This window comes from Oryzias latipes, chromosome 8 (genome assembly GCF_053564925.1).
Source record: "Oryzias latipes strain Hd-rR chromosome 8, Olatipes_Hd-rR_3.1".
Taxonomy (NCBI): Eukaryota; Metazoa; Chordata; class Actinopteri; order Beloniformes; family Adrianichthyidae; genus Oryzias; species Oryzias latipes.
This window is the reverse complement of record NC_136244.1, coordinates 3,734,555-3,758,264: the sequence shown is the minus strand read 5'-3', so window position 1 is coordinate 3,758,264 and position 23,710 is coordinate 3,734,555. Positions and strand designations below refer to the sequence as shown.

The 23,710-nt window shown below is 43.6% G+C and overlaps 2 protein-coding genes across 2 annotated transcripts; one reads left to right on the top strand and one right to left on the bottom strand.

The window, feature by feature from the left end:
* Positions 1-10,615: 10,615 nt before the first annotated feature.
* cnn1b (calponin 1, basic, smooth muscle, b) lies at positions 10,616-19,890 on the top strand. Its single transcript, XM_004071988.5, has 7 exons — positions 10,616-10,884; positions 14,124-14,245; positions 14,325-14,391; positions 15,645-15,782; positions 15,919-16,035; positions 16,120-16,266; positions 17,766-19,890. The coding sequence occupies exons 1-7, from the start codon at positions 10,825-10,827 to the stop codon at positions 18,009-18,011; spliced, it is 897 nt and encodes a 298-aa protein (XP_004072036.1). The 5' UTR covers positions 10,616-10,824; the 3' UTR covers positions 18,012-19,890.
* On the bottom strand, positions 19,812-22,648 carry elof1 (elongation factor 1). Its single transcript, XM_004071847.5, has 4 exons — positions 22,518-22,648; positions 20,669-20,791; positions 20,534-20,604; positions 19,812-20,402 (listed from the first exon to the last, which is right to left on the bottom strand). Exons 2-4 carry the CDS (start codon positions 20,782-20,784, stop codon positions 20,338-20,340), a joined length of 252 nt encoding a protein of 83 aa, XP_004071895.1. The 5' UTR covers positions 20,785-20,791; positions 22,518-22,648; the 3' UTR covers positions 19,812-20,337.
* Between the last annotated feature and the right edge of the window lie 1,062 nt (positions 22,649-23,710).

The window sequence follows — 23,710 nt, the reverse complement described above, 5'->3', positions numbered from 1 at the left end:
AGTGTTCTTATCGATATATAACAACAGCTGCATAAACATATTTGTCTTGGAGATTTGAAGAACTCATAAAAAACAGGAAAAATCCTTAATATTTTTAATAATAACACACAATTGATTCCTGACTATTGTTTAATTCTTTTTTTTTTGTCATAGAAAAAACTCTAGTTGTGGTATAAATACTTGACAAGATTTTTTTAAATAACAGTTTTGGAGAATGACAATTTGTCATTGATTATAATTAAAAGTTCATTGTTCTGATCCTCAAACCTGATTATCCGTTGAGTTCATATGCTGTTGCTAGGAGCTGCGAAAACAGAATCGTATGGACTTTGGAATAAAATGCATAAATGTGGAGATGTTTCTGCAGAAAAGGTCAGAGAAGCACAACAGCTGCTGGAAAAACCTGCAAAGGAGCGAAAACAAGACGATAGAACAGACACTTTCAGCGTTTTAAGTGCTCTGCAACATTCATTTTCAGCCTTAGGGTTGATGGTCCAAATCCCAAGAATTTCCTTAACCCCCCCTACTTCACTGATACTGATCATGGTTTTAGACTTCAAGGCCTTTGGGGAAAAGGTTAAACATGATGACTAGCAGAACAGCTGTGGAGGAAAAGCAGGTCTTCCTGCTGTCCAGCTGCTCGTGTGGAAAAACATTTCAAACTTTGGGGATAACGAAAATCTGTTTCAGCAGACTTTTAGGCCCAGCAGACACTCCTCAGAGCACGACCCCCCCCCCCCCAATCCTTGGTGGCCGTGCATCATCACCCCGGGAATTGTCTCCCTGCCATTTCCAATGGCGTCTGCGCTCCTGCAGAAAGTCCTGCAGCAGCAGCCCATCGTCTGCTCTGCTGTTATTGCAGCGCTGTGTCTTTGTCAGACGCTTTTGCAAAATGGATGAGGCCGTTTTATTGGATGGGAAATCTTTCCAGCTGATTCACGGCTCACCCTGCTGGTTAGATAGAAGCTCCAGTGAGTTTCCTCACAGCGTCTCAGACCAGAAGTCTGTGGAGGGATTGTCCTTGTAAAACAAAAGATTTTACTTTGGTAACAATGTCATTTTTCATGATTCTATATGATAGAACGACTGCGCCACCTGCTGTTGCAAGCATGTGCTCCCAGTCTGTAAAAAAAACTATTTTCTTCTTACTGTACACACCAAAGGTCCAGGTTCAGAGGTAACCTACCATTCCTAGGAGCTGACTTGTAAATAATGTTGGAGTTTTTGCCCCTTTTTGGGGTTTTTTTCTCAACGATTGGATGATTTACATAAAGGAGCTGATTCAGCACCCTCTATAAGTTCAGTTTTGGCATAAATCTGCTTATTTGCTGCCTGTCCTGTGAGGTGTAATGCTCTGAAGTAGCAGCGTTCTGAATCAGCCAGTCGTTCATCAGTTTGACAGCTGCAGCAAGAGGCCAGCTCCTGGAAGCTGGCACCCCCGCCATGAGGGTTTTTTTCTTCTTCTCTCTACATAAAATGAGATTCAACCAAAACCCGAAAGTTTAACTAAAACATTCAATATGTTATGAAAAGGGTAAATCCAGGAGATTGTGGAGATTTGGAGCCTGAGCTAAAGTTAGGCTCTGATTGAAACCATCTCCTGCCTGCACCAGCCGGTGGGGGGGGGTGGGGGGGGGGAGGGGGGCCCCGGTCGGAGCGCGCTGGAGGAGCTTTACCAAACATGGTCACATTGCAGAGGCTAAATGAATATTTCCTCCTGCTACTACAGCAGAGTCATGGCAAAGATTTGCTGCTGAAAATCACCACCTGCATGTTTGAGACATACTTCTCCTCTGTAACCCCCACCACCACAAAAAAAAACTCATTGTGTTTCTTTTAAAGGAGGAATTTGTGGAGATTGTATTCCCCCCCCCCCCCCCCCCCCCCAGACTCAGAAGAAACCAAAACATCAAGAAGGGGAAGCATGTCCCAGACTTTGCAGGAGCTGTGAACAGAGGCCTTTTTACAAGCTGCTGAAATCAAACCTTACACTGTCTGGTGGGGTCAAGATAGCACAAGGGTTAAAACCTGTCTGTGACGGATCTGTCAGGCAAAGGGGTGCGGGTCATTAAACATTATTCATTTGTCACCTTAAAATGATTTTTAAAAAATTTGACCTTTAATTACATTGAGTAGGATTTTTCTTTCTCTGACCACCATAAAAACACATTTCTATTATTTTTCATTAAATCCATCAAAAACTATAATTCCCAGAGTCCCACCCCTTCACATTTGACATCACTGAAAATCCCCAAATGTCCTCTAAAAGGAATTCATTAAGTATAATGCAACGTCTGGGAGATTTCCTAGTTTAGAAATGACCACTACGGAGGACAAATGTGCATTTCTGATTGTCAGGAGGACAGGGAAAGTACCAGCATGTTTTTTTGCTAAAGACGTATTAGTTGACTGCCAGACTGTGTGTCAGAAACCAAGCAAATGCAGAGTTTTGTTGAGCTTGGAAACGCACAGCAAATGAGCAACTGTCAAGCCCAGTGGTGGGAGAATGATGGTCCGGGACTGATTTGCCCGTTTAGCCCGTGGTTTTCACATTGGAGAAGCAGGGAGGGGCTTCTTTTTCTTTTTCTACTGTTTACTAGAGCATCCATGCCACCTACAGTTGGAAGAGGCTTGGTGCAAAATGTCAAAGTGGTGAAAATCTTGGGAAACTTGCTCCAAGCTTTTTCTTTCACAGCTCTATTCTGACATATGAAAGACTTGGTGTCCCATAGTTCCATCTGGGCACTAACCGCAAATATTAATTCTTCCTTCATGATCTGTTCTCAAACGGATGGCACATCTGTGAATGAAAAGGGCCATCCATACATTACCGTCAAATCTGAGTCCCTGACTGGTCAAAGTTCAAGCTGGTTTAACTTTAAACGCACATTCAATGGTTTTTTGTTTTTTAACTTGTCCTGTCCAACAGCTGGGCAATCAGATGAGAGCTGAAGGCCTCTTGTGTTGGACATATTTTACTTTAACAACAGGGGTTAAGAATCTTCTGACAAACCAGAGGTATGTCTGAATAAACCCCTTTTGTAATCGAGGCCAAACTTTATTTATTTTAATAATATTTGAAAATCTTTTGTGTTGGACCGGACGGAAAAGGAAAGAGGGGAAGAAGAGAGAGGGATTATAGAGGGGGGTGGTAAAACCATGAAGCTATACTCATTACAGTGAGGTTCAGGTGTAATACAGGTCTATAAAGGCGGGGCCTGTCCACACACACCCAAATGTTATAAACATACCTATTGGCTCCAAAAATATTCCCATGTCAACTTGTACACGATAAAAAAAAATGTTCACACACGCATATCTATGCATTTAAACCAACTAGTGTGAAATATTTCATTCAATCACGCAAACTATTAGTGCAAAGGTGAGCTAACACCTGTGCTCCAGTGAGTTTATGTTCTTCTAAAATGAATGGTGGAATGTAAAAAGGAGGAGGGAGAGTGCCCAGCCATCCCAATACCAAGACCCCCGCTGCAGCAGCTAGAACCCCCCAACACCCGCAAGGCAGCAGATCGGGAACAGCCGCCCCCCGAACGATCACATCCGCCACCCAGGCCTGGGCCAGCAGGACCGCCACCGGGGCCCCCAGAGCCAGAGAGCAGGAAGGCATGGGGGGACAGAGTGTGCAGCTCCAGCCCAACCAGGAGAGCAGCCCCCCCGCCACGCCGGGAGGGCCCGACGCGGGACCCGCCCCAGAAGAGCGCCCACAGCCCCAGACGAGCACCCCACCACCACCCAGGAGTTCTGGGCATCCCCCCACCCCAACCCCAGGTACGAGCCAGGACCCCCCAAGGGAGACCCGCCCCACGCTCCAAGCACCCACCCACCCGGCCCGCGGTTGGTCCAGGAGAGAGCAAGGCAGGGGCCAGTTGCCCACGCCCAGGAGGAGGGCACCCAGGAAAAGAGGGGGTCCACAAGAAATGTTGTAAACATGGCCCGACCAGGCTCAGCCACAGTTGGAATTTTGGCGAGGCCCAGTGCATCAATGTTTTAGATACTATATTTAGCGAGACATGGACCACATACGTGAGACGAGCGGAGACTGAATGCTTTCCATCTACAAGGTCTGTGCCGAGCCTGGGCATAACCTGGCAAGACAAAGTCTCCAACATTGAAGTTCTGACTCGAGCACGTACACCATGCTCCGACAATGTCGCCTGCGTTGGCTTGGCCATGTACGCTGCATGGAGGACGGAATCGCAAAGGACATCCTCTACGGGGAACTGGCACCTGGGAAGAGAACCACAGGGCGGGACATGACAGCCATCGACACAAAAACGCAGTCCTGGGAAGACCTCGCAGCAGACCGCCTAAAGTGGAGGGGCACCCTGACCACCCAGCTCAAGTCAGGCGAAGCGAACACGATGCACACAGCTGCAACTTCTGCGACAAAGAAAGCCTGTCCCGGATTGGCCTTTTCAACCACCAGCAACGCTGTCCCAGACAATCCGACATGAACCAGGACGAGAGATAGGATACATCATCCATGGTCAACACTGCCCGGCGGAGGCCAAGAGCCTGAGAATTGTCGTAGAAACTTGTGTTGCTACGCATGAATCCAAGAGTTTTGAATACAAAAGCCCCGAAACATGCGTTTAGATGGATGTTTCATTGGAAGCGGCCACTTGAACGTGCGTTGCTGAGGGCGATTTGAACGTAGCTTCAGAAAAAATAAGTTAAGGAAATAAAACCAAGGCTATAGAGGGAAAATCCCTGCTTCTTTATCTGGTTTTCTGCATCAAACCTAAAGGGGATTCTGTCTTAGGACGGTATGCTGCACTTACATCCAGACTTTGATGAATGACTTAATACCTCCAAATGCACTGCCTCTTCCACTGTATTTGTATGGTTAGAATTCAGACACCATGAACTCAACCCACCGTGCATCTCAGGAGTTGTGCTGGATTGTGAGGCCTTCTACCATAAATAGCCAGAGTCGGAGCGCACACTGGAGAGTGGCTGTTGGGTGGAGGGACAGACGGCAAGAAATGCCCTCCTGCGTTTGTTTAGCCACACAAATCTCCTCCTCTGCCTGCGAGCTGGAGTCCTTAAATTCCCAGAGAAGACGGACCGCACACTTTACAGTTTTAGGTTCAAACTTTAGTGCACTGGCCTGTGTGTCAGACGCACACGCAGTCAATGCAAACGGTGAAGTCCACCCTCACGGTAAACATCTGACTGCCCTCTGTTATTTTTAGTGTGAGGGATTCCTCCTTCACAAGACATCACCTCCAGCGCCGCTCTGCTCGGCTCGGGCTCTTCCTTTCTCCCATAATGCCCAAATAAAGAGTCCGAATTCCACGTGCGTGCCTCTTCTTCTCCCTCTGAGATGTTTATAAGACCCTTCTGGTTTGCGTGTCTCTCGAGTCTGGAACGTGTGAGACAGAGGGAATGTGGCTGTGCGTGCTCCCAGAGAAGCTTTAAATCACTGATTGTAATTTTATGACATTAAAAGCTTCAAACTCAGCTTTTCTACTCTAATTCAGGGAAAAAGTTGACCACGAGAGCCAAATTAGGGTTTAGGGATTTTCATTTTATCCGTCTAATCCACAAACCTGGAATTATACACGGATTTGAGATCATGACACCTCTTCTCTGTTAGCTCAAACTGCATTCAGATTTACTGATGGAACATAAAATATGTAGATTTTTAGCTGAAAAAGCCTCCAGTTGTTGAATTTGAAGTTGAATTGTTGCCCTGAAATAAAAAAAATTTAAAAAAAACTGTTTGTCAGGCTTCACTCACACTGCTCAGATTGCTGAGTGGAAATGCTGTTGATCTCTTTCATTCACTAAATTTCACAAACAATGTGGTCGCGGATCAGTGTTTCTAAGCCAGTCAGTCTGTTATATTTTTGTCTCTAACAGGGGTCTGCAACCTGCTCCTCCAGAACCATAAGTACTTATTTGAGTCCCAACATTTTGGCTCTCTGGTTAAAAAGAAAAATGAAAACGTTTTTAATTTTAAAAAGTATCTGTAGAGTAATAAAAGACAGATGGAGTACAGTAAGTTAACTTAAACTTAGTTCAACTCATTCACAAAAAGTTGAAGGACAGCATCACACACTAAACAAAGTCACTTTGACAGATTTCTGTACGCAAAACAATCATTTTTATACTCAACCAGAATTAAAACACACCAGATTTTAAGGCATATTTTATATTTTTGAACAAATTCGAGAATTTTAAATGCACCTTATGGTTAAAAAGACCACAGAAAGGTTTAATTTTAATTTATTAGATTCACACATTTCTGGCGGAGCTGCACCACAAACTGTTAAATTATGTGTTTTTAAACACTACAATACTACATTGACTGCATTAAGATATGTGACACTGGGTGTCTTATTTTGAAAGAAAGTCATGTTGAACCTCTGTCAAAAGTTATAAACTCGTTTGTATTTTAAATAAATAATACTGTTTTCTCTTCATGTTATGATTTGTTTGGGAACAATTACATAAATACAAATGAGTGTCTCTTTTTCTAAAAGGTAAAAACTGATTTTACAGATCCTGTTGGGTTGCTGTCAGTGACTAATCGACCCGAAGTGTTGAAGGTTGCGGAATCCTGAACTTTTTTGTGTGTTTTTTTTTCATCTGGTGTGTACTGCCTTCAATTCTACGACAGTTTCAGGGCCAGTTTACACACAATATGTTTTTAATTATGACTTTTAAGTCTTAACTTTACGAGAAAAAAGTCATAACTGTTCAAATTACGAGAACAAAGGCGTAAATTTATGTCTTCAAAACACGTACGTTTATGGGAATAAGGTCATAAATTAACGAAAAATACACCAAATTGTCTGTTTGACGGAGCCTTGCTTGAAGATGAAAGATGTGGAGCGTTTGGTGAAGCTTTATTTCCAGACAGGTTTTAAAAACAAAGAAATTCAGAACCTTTTGTCAAAATCAGATTTTTGTGAGTGTAGCCGTCTTTTCATATGTTAAATAAGGAGCTCAGAGACATGGGTAAAGAGGACCGTCACTTTATTCTACCTTTTCATTCACATTCCCAGAAGTCCATTTGTCCCCTTACGTCGTGTGACTGTGATGCGCACAAGAAACACTAAAGGGGAAGTAAAAAAACAGTGTTACATGGTCCCCTGCTCCAGATGAAACGTCTCGTTTCAACAGAAACAACAAAGATGAATGGAAATAGTCAGTTATATTAGAATACGAATGTTGAAAATGCCAAAAAGTGCTCCTCCTCAGACGGAAGCGTCACACAGACCTGGAGATTTTGTCTTTGGTGGAGGACGTCTGCGGCCTCTGCTGTCCCGTGCAGAAACCTCACAGGGCTTCAGGCTCTGCAGAAATCGGGCACCAACATGCGTCTGTGCCTCCAATGGGTTCTGCAACACCTCTTCAAAAAATAGACGGAGCGCAACAAGTACTGACAATCACAGCAGGTTATGCAAATTATGGCGGAAACAAAAAGAAATGATCTTACATCTGTATTTAGAAAGATCTTTAAAGAATTCTGGGAAAACAGTTGCAGTTTGTTTGCTTCTGGTCTCTGTGTCACCTCACAGACAGTTTTATAATCCTGAACAACAATAACATAAATAAAATCAAAAACATTTTGAAATCATGCTTTGGTGTGACAAAAATATTCCACAATCTAATTTCCTGGATTTCTGTTTCATGTTGGAAGTTTATTTATAACATTGTCTCACATTCTTTACACTAACGTAATGCTGGAGACTGAATCCACAGTGATGCCACGTGCAGCGACTCTGAGGACGGATGTTTTGTTCGGCAAATTTCTAAGAATTAACCTAAAGAAACTGAGAATTTTCCCAGAGCTTTTCTAAAACGGTTTCTTTCTTTTTTTTTTTTTTAGAAAGTTACATCGTTTTGTGAGCTAAATTTTTGAAAAGATGGGCAAAAAAATGAAGAATTTCATTTTCTGGACACACAGACACGCCCACACTGAATCAAAAGTATACTCGGTTCCACTCTAATCCAAATGATTTGGGTCAATGGGAATTTTCAGTTCAGGTTCAAGTAGCGCTCGTCTAATCCAGTGTTTATACACTCAAAAAAAAAATTTTATGGTATGTTTAACCTTTGTGCTATCTTAGATGACCCCACCCTTACATTGACGTGTTCTCCCTACCATGACAAAGGTGGAAAGATTTCATGTAATCCATGGACACCAGTGAAGATCACAAATCATTGAAGAAAAAAGGTTCAGCGCACTGTCTAGTGGGTCTAGATGACCCAACTCCCAACGTTAAAGTGCCTAGGATAGCACAAGGGTTAACAGGGGCTGCACAGTGTGGGGCAGTGGTTAGCACGCTCACCAGGTTCAAGTCCCAGCAGGGATCTTTCTATGTGGAGTTTGCATGTTCTTCCAGTGCATGCTTGGTTTCTCTCCAGGCACTCTGGCTTCCTCCTACAGTCCATAGGTTGACTGGTTACTCCAAGCGTCCCTAGGTGTGAGTGATTGTGTGCCCTGTGACCAGGGTGTCCCATGAATTCACCCCACAGTAACCAGAATGGCTCCATCCACCACGTGACCACAAATGGGATGAAGCAGGTTTGGAACGTGGGTAGATGGATATTTTATCCCTTAAGCTGTCTTGTGGGTCTAGATGACCCCATCTAGACCCACAGACAGTGCGCTGAACCTTTTTTCTTCAATGATTTGTGATCTTCACTGGTGCTCATGAAATCCTCTCCTTGTCATGGTAACACGTCAATGTAAAGGTGGGGTCATCTGGACCCCACAAGATAGCACAAGGGTCAAAGGAACCCGATAACTGAAAGTGCACAGAATTCAGAGAATTACTCAGCTCCATGTGTGGCTGCAGGGTGACAGTGAACCTCCAGGAATCCTTTTGTGTGTGCCCCCCACCACTGCTGCCAGCTTGTGCTGTGAAAGCCCCCCTTTTCATCCAACAACAAGATTTCCACGATTGACTCCTATGGCATTCTGGGCCTGACACACAAAAAAACTATGAAATGAAAGTGTGAGGGATGAATCACGCTGCCCCCTGAGCCACCCCCGAGTCCCCAAACCCCCTGAATCTGCTGCATGCCTTTCCTTGTCATCAGCCTGGCCGGGGAGGGGGGAAGGAACAGCACAGTGGGGTAAAAAAGGAAAACCACCTCATGGTGATGACATCAGCCATCCTACAGTAGCTTTTAGGCTCTAATCAGACTTTACTTTTTGGAAACGCCAGAAAACTAAGTGAAGTGATACAGGATACAGAGCTAAATAAAAAATAAATAATTTTATTGACAATCATTTTTTTCAGCTTTTAAATTTTTAGTTTTTTTTAAACATTTTTTTTAATGTTTTTCCACACAAACTGTAAATGTCAGGATAGCAGTAAGTAATTTGTCTTTTATTTTTAATATCATGTGTTCCTGTGTAGATGGTCTCACTGAGTCCAGGTCTGCTGGAGGATTTTTTTATTTTGTAGGAAGGATTTATTTAGTTAAAAGGCTCACTTTATATATATATATATATATATATATATATATATATATATTCCTTAAAATCTCACTCCAATCATCTTTTGATTTATTTTAAACACGTTCCTTATGGTCTTTTAATTACAGTGGTGCTGGGACTTGTGTGTTTTTCTAGGACATTGTTTCTGCAGAGCGGCAGCAGTTTATAAGAACTTCACCTCCTTTCCAAAAGCAATAACAGTCCTCAATTCCCAAATGCACAGATAAAATCCATATTCCTGTTTACTTCTCTGTCCACAGTGTCAAAACTCTTACCCCATTACCACCTCTTGCACTTTTGACATGTTTACACACAGTTTGCGTACGCAATTGTGCAGAATTATTTCAGCACTCTTCATTACAGTTTACAGTTTATATTGCACTCTTGTATATACTGTTTGTTTGTTTGATTTGATTGTATTACGATGTTTCTTATTATTTTCCCTTCGTGCTGTTCTTGCTCTGATGGCAATGCTAAAATCTCATTGTACTATGCACAATGACAATAAAGTCAATCTAAATCTAAATCTAATCTAAATCTTATTCAGGAGGGGGTGGGACCGTTGGCGCGGGCCAACCCCCTCCCCGTTGCTGAGAGCTCTCTTGGGTTTTTTCTGCTCCCAATTCACAACGATTTGAAGAAAAAAAACAATAACTCAGAAATACAATTTAATCTTTATTTTCTTCATGTGTGTCTCCAATCATCAGAAGAATGCCACAGAAACACCATCTGAGTGGGTTTTCATGGAGTTATCATTTTTCTGCAGGTGCAATTGTTTTGGTCTCACAAACATTTTCTGCTCAGCATTCCAACAAAACAAGGGATAGAAGTTATGAAAAAGATTTAAAGAGACTTATTAAAGTCGATGATTTATAAGTTTATTGTATTTATTTCCATATAAAATGAACCAATTCTGTGAAACACATTTAAATAGAACTGTTTCAGTTCGTACTTTTACCATAATTGGAATAAATCTGCTTAATATCCGTTGACAGAACCGTAACACGTGAACGTCACGATGACACGACCGCAACAATCGGCACCTCTCTCGCGCACGCGCACTCGGAAAAAGTGACACCGCTTGCTCAGTCATGCCCGAGCGATGACATCACTCGGCCGCGCGCGCGCCCGAGCAGACTGCGCCGTGATTGGACGGCGGCCCCGACCAACCGGCGGGCGCCGACATGGCGAGGGTTTAAAACGACCCAGAAAGATTCCCGCACTGTCCGTCGGAGAGGGTCAGCCGCGGGTCCGAGCGCATGAAGCAGTGACAGCCGGCGGTTTCCGCGGACTTCCGGTCAGGTTTCCCGCTTTTAGGGAGAGAGACACCCAGAAAGGGAAGCATGTCGACGCACTTCAGGAGCGGACCGGCCTTCGGACTCTCTGCCGAGGTCAAGAGTAAGGTGGGTGTGTGGCCTTTGATGATGGGAGAGAGGATTGTTCTCCTCAGGAGGGGGGTCCACCAGATGGGTGTCATCAGCTCCTAGGACAGGTGGGGGAAGTCTGCAAACTGTTGGGACTTTTTTTTGTTTGTTATTTTTTTATGAGGTTTATAGAAACCAAATCAATGTAGGACTCTGATCTAGTTTGGTTCAGCTCAGGCCATGCACTCCCCCCAGAAGGAGGGGTTGTTGGGGATTATGGTGAGGATGAAGGAGGTGGACGGAGGGCGCTGTTCTGATGATTCTGGGAACCAAAGGCCGATCCAGATCCATGGCACTGGTGTGTGTGTCTTCTGGTTCTGGTTGACAAAAATGGTCCGTTTCCAGCCCATCCATGACCTCCCCTCTGAACGGCTCCATCGCTCAGCAGCGCCTTCCTTTCACTCTGCTGTTCTCCAAGAATTCCACATTCCTTGCAGACAGCGGCCGCCTCACAGGACCCGGGATCGAACACGGACGAAGAACTGAAGCCGGGATGGTACGACCCAAAAGCAGAGAGCAGCGGCGCCAGCAGCAGCAGCAGCATCCTCTGATGGCCTTTTAAGGAGCGACCGGCCGGGAAATGAAACTGTGTCCCGACTCTAAACTGTTTACATCTGAAGCAGGACTGATAAAACGCAGGTGGACAGGGGAGAGATGGGGGGCCACGCCAACAGGGACCCGCCCCCTCCTTTCACCACGAGACCATATCTGGAGAAGAAAAAGAAGAGATGGAGCACAAAAATCCACAATAAAAGAAATAAAAATGACCCAGAAAAAAGATAAACGCAGCCTCAACAGGAGACAAACCAGCGTCCTGCTTGTGCCTGTCCCAAGCCCGGCAAATCTATAGAATAGTGTTGAGAAGAGAACTTCTGACACATCGAGTGGATCAAAGGAGAAGAGAAATATATGGAGAGATGATCTGCTATGATGATAGCTTGGTTTTCTGAGCATTCTAGGAGCTCACAGGGATTTAACCATAAAAATGTATTTATTAATCCATTTATTTTCATATTTTATTGATTCAAATCTTTAGGGGAGCTTTCTTAGTACGTTTCTGCTTTGGCTTTTGTCCAAAAAGAAATAAGCTACAGAAAGTTATGCAATTATGAAAACAACTTTTTTTTTTATATTACATTTTTTTTATACATTGCATTTTTTTACAGGTAAAGTATTAAAATAAACTTCTGTATACATTTTCTATTATTAAACAAGGAGTAGTTCCAGAAGCAGAGAATTTGTAGTTTTACTTTTTCAAACTGGTCTATGGTTCTGAAATGCATGTTTTTAATATAAAAATAGAAACGTAAATGTTTTTAATAGAGACCGGTTCATTGCTAACTCAGTGTTTTTATTTTCAGCAATATTTAACCTTTTTTTTCCCCTTTCCAGTCATTTTTAAACAGGTTTTCAGTATAGAATGTGTTTCTGTAATGATTAAAATCCCAAAAAATGCAGCCAAAAAAAACTCTCCTGAATCTAAATCCGGACCCGATCTGGGTCCTAGAACCAGAACCTGCTGCTCCTGCCGCTGTGATCCTGGAAAACCTCCACGGAGAGGAGAAAAGGAGGTGCAGAAACTTGGGGATCATGGGGAGAGGAGGACAGTGGAAAAGGGGAAGGAGGAATTTCTCGGAATGGCGTTTCTCCCAAGTTTGGTGTGATGGACTTGAAGCCGCGCTATCCCTGCTGCTTTCAAAGACTTGTTTGTGTTGGCTGCCGATCCCAGGCTTATCGGGAGAACATTCAAGAGAAGCGGGGAGAGACTGTGTGCGAGCATGAGGAGGCGGCGGTGGGAGGGATGGGGGGTGGGGGGGGTGGCCTTAAACCCCACGCCAGAATTCAACGTATTAGGGAAGCCGGTTTGTGCCCGTTAGTAAATGCATGGATGGAGGAGAGATGAGCATGCAGGAATGTCCACAGGCCTTTTTCTGATCTCTCTTCCTGTTCGCCTTTTTTATTCCAGTTTGGAATCCTTTAGCTACCCGTTTGTTATGAGCAGACGCCAAATAACTGAGGCCTAGAAATGGGAAGGGTAAAGGAAAAAAATATGTCTGCGTACATGATGGACAGATGGATGTAGGGCTGAACAATATGAGAAAAATCTAGCAATTTGCTGTATTAGTAGTCAATATTGCGATGATGATATAACTTGCGATAAATGAACAAACGGCAAAAAAAGCCTAGTTTACGTAGGGTTACATTGGTCAACATCGTGAAGGCGTCCATCCGCTTGGTCAAATGCATAAAGGGATTTATTTGATTCGTTAAATACTTCAAGCTGCCATAAGGTTGTTTTAGCTCATCAAAGGTAACCATTTATTGCAATTTTCACCGTCTTTTAACCATCGATAACGATAAATTTGCGATTTATTGTGCAGGCCTAGATGGATAGATGGATAGAATTTTGTAGTGTATAAGCTATTCAAGTTATACACTAACCAATCAAATGCTCCAATAAAAGTATGTAGAGCCTGCTGTCCCCCACGTCCAGCGTTCGAAACCTTTTGATTGAGAGATTTCGTGTAGTCCGCCTTTAAGTGGAAGGGGTGTGGACTTCCAACAAGGTCACTGCCGATTCACAAGAGTGGTTGCCATAGAGACAATGATTCAGCCTGGTTCAGAGCAATCAATGCTTACTGATGTCGTCTGGCTCCAACATGGCGGCGTCCGTATGGCCAAAAACTGGCAACTCAATTGACTTCATTTAGTTGGAGCAGGACGTAAGTTATTTTCTGTAGGTGACGTCATCTCAAGCTACGTTAACACCAGCCATATGGCGCTGAATACAAGCCGAAAAAGGGGTCTTGAATCCGCTTTTCACACTGGACTGTGGCTAACCAATACCGGCGCACGTACCTACAGTTGTGAGAGACTTATTGTGAAATATGGAAGCGGGGCAAATCCACCAAATCTTGCTTCAGTCTTAGTGTTGAACGGGGAAGCCTGAAATCCGCATTTTCATAGGACGTGGTCACGTGAACGCAGGTTTCAGAGAGCGCCGTGGATGTAGCATTACTCGTCCAGTTCTTATATACAGTCAATTAATTGATCAAATCGTCTCAGCTCCAGGTGTTTGTTTGCTATTTCAGGTCTGCGGTTCTGTTTCATCGAGCATGGAGTTCTGTTGACATCTCAGTCATTTTAACATATTTGTTTTCTAGGATCATTTTGGGTGTTTTACCAAAAGATAAGAAATGTTGTGGTTTGCTCCTCAGCTGGCCAGCAAGTATGACCCACAGAAGGAGGAGGAGCTTCGAATGTGGATTGAGGACGTGACCGGTAAACAGATGGGAGACAACTTCATGGAGAGCCTAAAGGATGGAGTCATTTTGTGCGAGTGAGGCCCCAAACCCTGAAAGTTCAGTCTGTGAATCTTATTGGACGTCTAACTGAAGGAACCTTTTGTGTCTTTGCAGACTTATAAATGTTCTTCAGCCAGGTTCAGTAAGGAAGGTCAACCACTCCAATCAGAACTGGCACCAGGTAAATTTTGTACTCCTGTCACGAGCTGTCTGCTGTGTTTGGGTGAAGCCATGGTCACCACCTGTATGGGTGGATACTGGCTGTCTGCAGACGATAAAAGGGTCCAACCTGTACTGCGCACAGGCCATGTCACAGAGCCATTGCATCCATGTACGAAATTTCGGTATTCATGATATACGCAAGTCATGAGTTTTTTGCATTTGTCATTTGTCGATGCGCACAGATATCCATCGAGGGTTTCAACTGACCGGTTTATACGTGAATTTGGTTTTTGTTCAAAAAATTTTGGTCGGTTGAGAATTACGCAGTTTATGCGTATTTTACGTAGTTGATGCGCAATTATTCCGTAAATCTTACGGAATTGTGCGTGAATTTTGCTAGATGCATTCACAAATGTGTGTCTTTACACGATTGTTCCACATATGTTTAATGGACTTTTCACGCATGTATAACTTTTATATCGCATATACGGCGCATATATGATGTTAAAATTACGCAATTGATGCAAAAAATCACTAGTGTATTGCATATAAACAGCCCAACAATCACAAAAATTCTACGTTGCTTTACGTGTTTTTTGTGTGTTCTTCTGTGGTTTGAACGTGGTTCATTTGTGATACATCTGTGAAGATTTCACATAGGGACCACAACTTTTCTCCCTTTTTCCACATATATTCACATATGCATCCGTATGTGTGACGCGATTTTGACCAACATGTACTTTGTCCGAGTTTGGCATAAAGGACACCGTACAACAGCATCACCTGTGTGCCGTAAATACGTGTAACTTACCTCATCCTTACGAAACCATCGTATACTTTACGATATGCTTACAACACACACAGCAATGGTACGCTCCAATTTCAGGACGTCCTTTGAGGCGGCGATAAAAGTCTCAAGGGACGGTAGCTTCAGTCACACCTAGAAGCTTTTTCAAATGGCCTTTTTTTCATCTGCTCCTGATTCACAACAACTTGAATGAATAACTAAATACTCAGAAAGATAATTTTGTTTAACATCTCAATCACAGTGAAAGACTAAATTGAAGAACAGGGTTTCCTTAGCTAGTCATATATTGAAAGAAATAATAGGTCTCAGTTTAGAGATCCTGCTTGACAAAGACTACAACCACGGATTAAAACCCAGTAATGGTCACTGGTTGGTATTTTACTGTGTACAACTGGCTTTATGGTAGAAATGATGAGGCTTCTCAAACTGTTGTTCCCTTGCTTCCTGCCTGCTGTCTTCCACAGCTAGAAAACATTGGGAATTTTGTCCGCGCGATCACAGAGTACGGTCTAAAGCCTCACGACATCTTTGAGGCCAACGATCTGTTTGAGAACGTCAACCACACCCAGGTCCAGAGCACGCTCATCGCTCTGGCTGGAATGGTGAGAACATCTTCCTGTAACTGTGTGCAGAGGCTGTGCATCCGACACTGGGCCGGCTGTTGGAGGTCTACTTTATTAAAGAATATTTGAGGGGGGGGACTTTATCATCTGGGTTTTTGTTGCTCCTTTCTCTCAGGCCAAGTCCAAAGGTTTCCACTCCAAGTATGATATGGGGGTGAAATACGCTGAGAAGCAACAGCGACGCTTCGCACCCGAGAAGCTCAGGGAGGGACGCAACATCATAGGCCTGCAGGTCAGGAAATGTTCCAACGTGCTGGGACTTTGAGAGGTGATGCATCTGAAAAGATCTGCCTTAACCGTCCATGTTGCCGTTTAGATGGGCACCAACCAGTTTGCCAGCCAAAAGGGGATGACTTCATACGGGACGCGACGCCATCTGTTCGATGCCAAGATAGGCATGGACAACCCAATAGACCAGTCCACCATCAGCCTGCAGATGGGCACCAACAAGGGAGCCACCCAGGTGCAGAGATGCTTCCATTAGTTTTAGAAACTCTTCATAAAGGATAGTACCACTGGTGAACAGTGGAGTTTACTTCATGAGGTAGCAATGAGACAAACTGGAGAACTTATTTTTATTTTTTTTACTGGGAGGAATGTTTTAAAAAATGCATATTTTGACTTTTGTATTAATTACTGGGGGATAATAGTAGTAATATAAGAAAGTGGTAAAAATAATAATAATAATATTCACAATCTAAGTTCAAAGTGGCTGATAAGAAAACACTGATGTCCCAGCATTCTAGCAGCATTTAAACGCATCACTAACTAACCTTGGAGATGTGAAAAGAGTCTCACATCTGTTTTGTGCGTTATTGCGAGCTTGACACCAAAATAAAAGACACATTTTCTCTCTAGGGAATCAGTAGCTGCATCATTTAGATAATATATATATATATATATATATATATATATATATATATATATATATATATATATATATATATATATATATATATATATATATATATATATATATATATATATATATATATATATATATATATATATATATATATATATATATATATATATATATATATATATATACAGCATTTGCTGTTAATACAGTTGAGTAAATGTCATTAAAACAGAAAAAGAATCATATATGTATTTTCAACTTAAATCCTTTGAGCATCAAAAAGATCCAACATAAACAATCCAGGGCTGTTGGACCGATGCAACAGTCTGAAAGTCCATAAAGCATTCATGTCCAAAGTCCGGCCCGTGGGCCAGATGCAGCCCACGTTAACATTCCCAACGGCTCACCGGCTTCTGGCATGAAATGAATAATATGAAGCCCCCAGCACTTCCTAAGAACTCTGAATATTTTTGTTTTATTTCTGAAATTATTCTGGTTGGCTGCACAGTGGCGCAGTGGTTAGCGCTCTTGCCTCACAGCAAGAAGGCCCCTGGTTCAAGTCCCGGCTGGGGGACCGGACACAGAACATCGACGGGGGACCTTTCTGTGTGGAGTTAGCATGTTCTCCCCGTGCATGCGTGGGTTTTCTCTGGGGACTCTGCCTTCGTCCAAAAACATGCTGCATAGGTCAATTGGTTCATCTAAATTGCAGCTAGCTGTGAATGTAAGAGTGCATGGGTGTGTGATTGTGGCCCTGCGACAGACTGGCGACCTGTCCAGGATGTCCCCAGCCTTCGCCCGCAAGTGGACAGGATAGGCTCCAGCAGCCCCGTGACCCTGAAAGGGAACCAACGGATTAGAAGATGAATGAATGAGTTCTGATTGGCTAAACTGTAACCTGCGGCTGCTTGACGGTCAGTCTCAAGGGCCAAACATGAACAGATTCATTTGGGCCTGTAATGTAAATAAGATAAATATTTAGCATTTAATAAAGCCCCTTGCATATGAAACATTAAGTATGTTGAAAAAAAGGGGTTTTCTTATGGTGTGGGACGTCAGTTGCAGTTTTTAAGGTCCTGCCGGGTCTCTCTCTGTCCCAGGCGGGGATGACGGCTCCAGGAACGAGGAGGCACATCTTTGATAAGAAGCTGGAGCTGGAGAACTGTGACACCACCACCATCTCTCTGCAGATGGGCACCAACAAAGTGGCCTCCCAGCAGGGCATGACCACGTACGGCCTGCCCCGCCAGGTCTACGACAACAAGTACTGCGCCAACCCCACCGAGGGCTTCTACAACAACGGCAGCGAGGTGGAGTTTGACGGCTACAACCAGTACTCCGACTAAAAAGCAGCATCAAAGCAAACCTCTAGACGGATATTTAATTCAAACCAACGTCACGATAAAGTTCATTCCCTGTTTAATACGTTTTTCTTACTGTCCTTTTTGGGGGCAAACTGCAAAAACGAAAATAATTACATGTTTATTTTGGAGGTTGTTACATCTAGAGGATCCTTCTCTACATTTTCTATTTATAGTTCTTGTTTTTTCTACCTGAGATTTGGGGCCTTCGTAACCTCACAGTTTTAGCCCTCCACGTCCATTTGAACATCGATGAAGAGCATCTGCCCACTGTCCTGTCGGTGCTATGAACTTTGGCCCAACTGGAGCAGAGTCGACACGGAAGTTCCCGGTCCACGATGGACGGAAAGGACAAAAGCGGATGCTGTGGTTGATTGCTATGGTTGTCTAGTTTTAGCTTAGTTCACTGCTTTGATTAAGAAGCATGCGTAGTTGTAGCGGTACCCTGTTTGAAGAAGGTTAAACCTGTTTTCTCCTTCCATGCGCAACCCTTGTGCTATCCTAGGCACTTTGACATTGGGAGTTGGGTCATCTGGACCCACTAGACAGTGTGCTCAACCTTTTTTCTTCAATGATTTGTGATCTTCACTGGTGTCCATGGATTCCATAAAATCTTTTCACCTTTATCCACCGTTGTCATGGTAGGGAGAACACGTCAATGTAAGGATCGGGTCATCTGGACCCCATAGGAAAGCACAAGGGTTAAGAAAACTAGAGCTTTGCTCCTCTTGCACTTGAACTGACTGGTGGAACAAAAGTAGATCAACTCAAAGTCCCACTCCGATCATCTTTTGATCGATTTTCAAAGCATTCCCAGTGGTCTTGTGCCATCTTGTGGTGGGGTCATCTGGACCCCACAAGATAGCACAAGGTTAATTATGTTTTTAGCTAAAATCAAAATACCTGTGTCGTTTTCTAGGACATAGTTTCTGCAGAGCGGCAGGGGCTCATTAGAAATTCACCTCTTGGCGTGGAGCAAACCCGTCCCCCCTTCCCCCGCCTTGTTGCTGAGAGCTCTCTGTTTTCACGCTGTCCTGCTAGCTCCTCACATCCTCAACCTGAACTTAAGCGGTGCAATAAAAACAGGCGAGCGACGTCGGAGGTATCCAGCCGATCAGTTTAGATCCCGATTCCAGCTAAACTAAGACGGTCATGGATCTATTTGTCAGCAGGTGGATGCATCGGAATGGGGCGGAGCAGGAAGTTTGTGGCCCCGCCTGGTGTATTTTCCACATCACAATCTTTTTTTGTTTTGTTTTCCCTCCTTTGAATAAAACAATACTTAGAACTGCAAATATTTAAGCTTAATTGAATTAAAAACACCATTTTCATCGGAGTGGGTCTTTATGATACTTCGCTTTTATGCCCTACCGTACTGCAGTGGTACTTTCTACTTCATCCATGTACCTGTTGCTGCACAGGCGGACAACAGAAATCTGATTTTACAGCTTCTGCCACATACTCCTCGGCTTAACTCTGAGCACATCAATCCGCTGCAAATGTGAAACGTGTTTAACCCTGTTGCTCACCGAAAGAACTGAATGTAGTCATCACAGGATTTCCCCCTCCTGAAGGCTTACACATTAGCACCATCTAGTGGCCAGCTTTGGTAGGGAATGCTAACTTAGTTTTGCTGATGCTAATTGCTAAACCCAACATTTCTACTTTTTTTAAATCTTTTTTTTAATTTCACCCTTTAATGTCTGTTTAATCACCCCCCCCCCCCCCAACTCCCACATTCCTCTTCACCAGAAAATTATTTTGTGCAATAAAGACACCTAAAAATGGTTTGTGCTTTTATTTTATTTATTTTATGTCAGGACATAAACGGCTGGAAAATAAAACACAGGAATTTCAAATTTCATTGTGTTTTTTTTTTTTTTAATTTGGAGAGAACACCTGCAGTGTAAATAGTGATGTACTGAAGCAAACACAAAGGCGATCGACATTTACAACTGTACAAAAAAAAGAGGCAAAAATATGACTTTTAGGACTCAATATTGCAGAAACAGAAGTTTGTTTTTTTTAAGTATCAGTTTTGTGTCAAAACTCATTGATTGGATGAAAGAAATTAGCCCAAAATAAGACAGAGGTACCCAGCTTCTAAAGAAAATCCTTCAGATTTCCACCGAGAGCTTTAGTCTGCTGAAACACTCACACCCAAAGCAGGAGAAACAGGACGGCTGCTGCTGCTGAAACACTCAGAACCAAAGCAGGAGAAATGCAAACTTCACTGCACCAAAACCAAAAAGGCGAGATCCCTATACACAACACCAACAGGGCTACAGATGCTAACTTTGGCTCAGTTGAACTACTGGTTGGCTGCTTCACAAGCATCAATCCAGTCACTGTAAACGTCCACCGGTTCAGACAGATCTGTCGATGACGGGTTAGGGAACACTCACACGTGTTTGATGTCATTTATGTGGTAAAACACTTCAAATGAACCAATGATGAGCCATGAGGCGGCGGCGGCCTCGCCGTAGCTCAGAGTTTCCAAAGGATACAGGTGATGGGCGTCTGGAACTCCTCCAGACAGACGCTGCAGGAAATGATCCCCGTGTTGCGGGTTCGCTCCCTTCAAAGTAAAAGCATCATGAATCCTCCAACGTTTCCAAATGGATCTAAAACCGCAGACTCACATTTTGACGTCACAGGATTTCTCGTGGTTGCAGAACGGGCAGGTGAACTGGGTGTCCAGGTTTCCCGTCATCTTTTTCTTGGGGGGGGGCTTCCTCTTGGACTTTCTGCGCGCCATCGGCTCACTGCGGACGAGGACGGATGCCATGAACATCTGTTTCACACTGTTTTACACTAAACACCGGCTTTAAAATGACCGTAAAAACTGGACATTTATGCGCATTAGGAGCTAAATGAATAATGTCTGTAAATTAAAGCACATTCAAAGGGAAAAAAAAGGAATAATCTCAAAGGTAAAAATAGTCTGATGTAGATTTTTCTCCTGTAGTGTAAAACAGGAAGATACATATTAGAGTATTATACATTTGTTTGTGTGGCCTCAATGTCGACATTCTGTGGGGATAAAAAGCTGATTTTGCCAGTGAGTCATCATTCAAAGAGCCACAGAGACACGACGCCGCTGAACCGACGAGCAGCATCACCCGGCCACAGCGCCTTCAGGTTGATGGTTGACAGTCAGGTGTTGCAGGGGAACTTATCTCAAAGTGTCATCAGCAGACGTGCATCAAGACTCTGAACTATTGTCAGAGTTTGGGACAGATGCAGGACTGGAGCCCCCCCCCCAGTGAAGACCACGTGACCTGGACGATGCAGCAACGGTCTACCGCCCTGTTCACGGATGAGTGTCAGGTCACCGTGCAGAAACGATGGTCGTCAGTGTTGGTGGAGAAGGCGAAGGGAGCGATACGCCGAGGTCTCCAGGGTCCACTTTGGTCTGGGCAGGCATCACCAGTTAGCTGTAGATGGTCCAGTCTCATCAGCATAGAACCATCATCATCCCCCAATTCCACCCGCACACCCCCAACGTTCTGCTCATGGACGATGATGCTGCTCCACCACATGCTGCTGGAATCGTCACAGCTGGACTTCAGGAAGTAGGAGTGGCTTGTGTGGTTTGGCCAGCATTGACCTAAACCCCATAGAGCAGGTCTGGGACCAGCTGACGCACAGACTGGATGATAGGACCCCCAAGTGACGTGGTAGAAACCCCATGCAGCACTCGTGGAAGACAGGAACGCCTCAGAACGACATCATGAAGTCAGTGAGGAGCAGGAGACGTCGCCGCCATTGCAGTAATCGGTGAACATATGTTTTATGGACACGGTCGATGTTTTTTATTTGGAGCTATCTTTACTATTGTCCAACTGTCCGTCATGGATCTACAGGCCTGCTTAAAGAATCTAACCGAATGCCTGAATCAGGTGAGTTCAGTCCTCACAGTTTGGACTATACCAACTCAACTGCACTACTCATGAATTTCCCCCTTTTCTCCCCACCTAGAAAAAGATCCGTTTTGTTGTACCTGTACTTGTCGCAATGACCATAGAAGCCATTCATTCATCCATTAACACCCCGACCCCATCTGAGATGGTACGTTCCAAATCATCAACGTTCCAGCACACCTGATGGCTACATGGCCCTCCAGGTATTTGCTTTATTTAGTTTGTATGCATGAAATAATCTGACATCTTGTCACGATCATGATGCTGTCGCAGGATCCTCTTTTCATCAGGAAGACCTGCCAGAAGCCCCGCCCACTCTCTCACCGCATCAACAACCTGTAGTACGCATCGAGATTTAGATCCGTTCACGCTTGCAGGAAACAACTGTATCACCAAACAGCAGCAAAGCTTTGGTGGAAACAAACAATCCTCCATCATCCTGCGCCACAAACACCAGCAGCAGCAGCGAGGAGCAGCTGGATCCACATCCATGTTCCGACAAACAGGAAGCAAAGTCCGCAAACTTGGGTTCTAACGTTTCGGCTTTTCGCAGAAATGCTAACATTACCTGTGAAAAGGATTTCTGCCGAGGAACGACCAAGGTGCGCGTCCAGGTCTATTTAAATGAAGGATGCAGCATCTCCAGAGTCGTTGCTCTAGCAAAGTCGCGCGAGACCTCAAGCTGCCGAGAGTGTTTTGGTGGCGCGTCACGTGATTTTTTTATTTTTTGGCTTATTGCTGAATTAATGGGAATGGGAACAATAGCATTTTGATTTGACAACTTGTGTATTCTCATGGACAGGGCTGGACCGAATATGTAGACAGAATATGCATAACAAAAGCGCGATGCAAACTGTCGGCAGATCACGTGATCCACTTTACTTTTCTTCAAAGTTTATGTAGGATCCCAATCCTGACTCTACCCACTCCACCTACCCGGGCTTGGGACCGGCACAAATGTGACACTAGCTTATGCTCTGTTGGGGCCGTATTTTTTTTATGTATTTATTTGTGAGTGAGGGATTTTTTTATTTTTATTTAAAGCCTGTCTGTTTTTCCATATCTGTTCTTTCTTTTATCGTTTAACATCTTATGTGTTTATTATATACTTTCTGTCACTTTTATTTATTTATTTTTAAGTTTATCTCTGGTTTAATTTTTCACCTTTTTCATTTATTTTTAAGTATTTTCTGTCACTTTTTTTATTTACTTATTTTAAAGTTTATCAATCTATTTAGCTATTTATTCTTTTGAGTTTGTTGTCTATTATTTCTTTCTTTTGTTGTTTTTTTATGTCACTTTTCTTTATTTAGTTTTGGACATATATCATGGCTTTTATCGGTCATGCAGCATTAGTCGTCTGGTTTTTGTTGTGTGGAAAAGTCCTAACAAATGAATCCATCTCCAGGCTTGTTGTTCCGGCCTTCTCATGAGCTAACATAACTATATTTTGTTTTCTTTCATGCAGCACGGTGCAGCAGAATGGGGTAAGAAGTCCAGACGTAGCAGAGAAAGAGCTTTCACATCATGCAGACGATCCACCAATCACAGTGGAGCTCACATCCATCCGATGGAGCTGCGGAAAGGCATTCTTATACCCATGTAGATATTTGCACACAGTGGAGAGGTGTATAACTCTACATTGCCATCAATTTTGCCCTTTTTTTTCCAACATGATTTTTGCGACAATAATCACATTGGAAAGTTTGTCACTGTCCCCTTCTGCCATTTTTGCAGAGGACTTAATATGGCGACATCCAG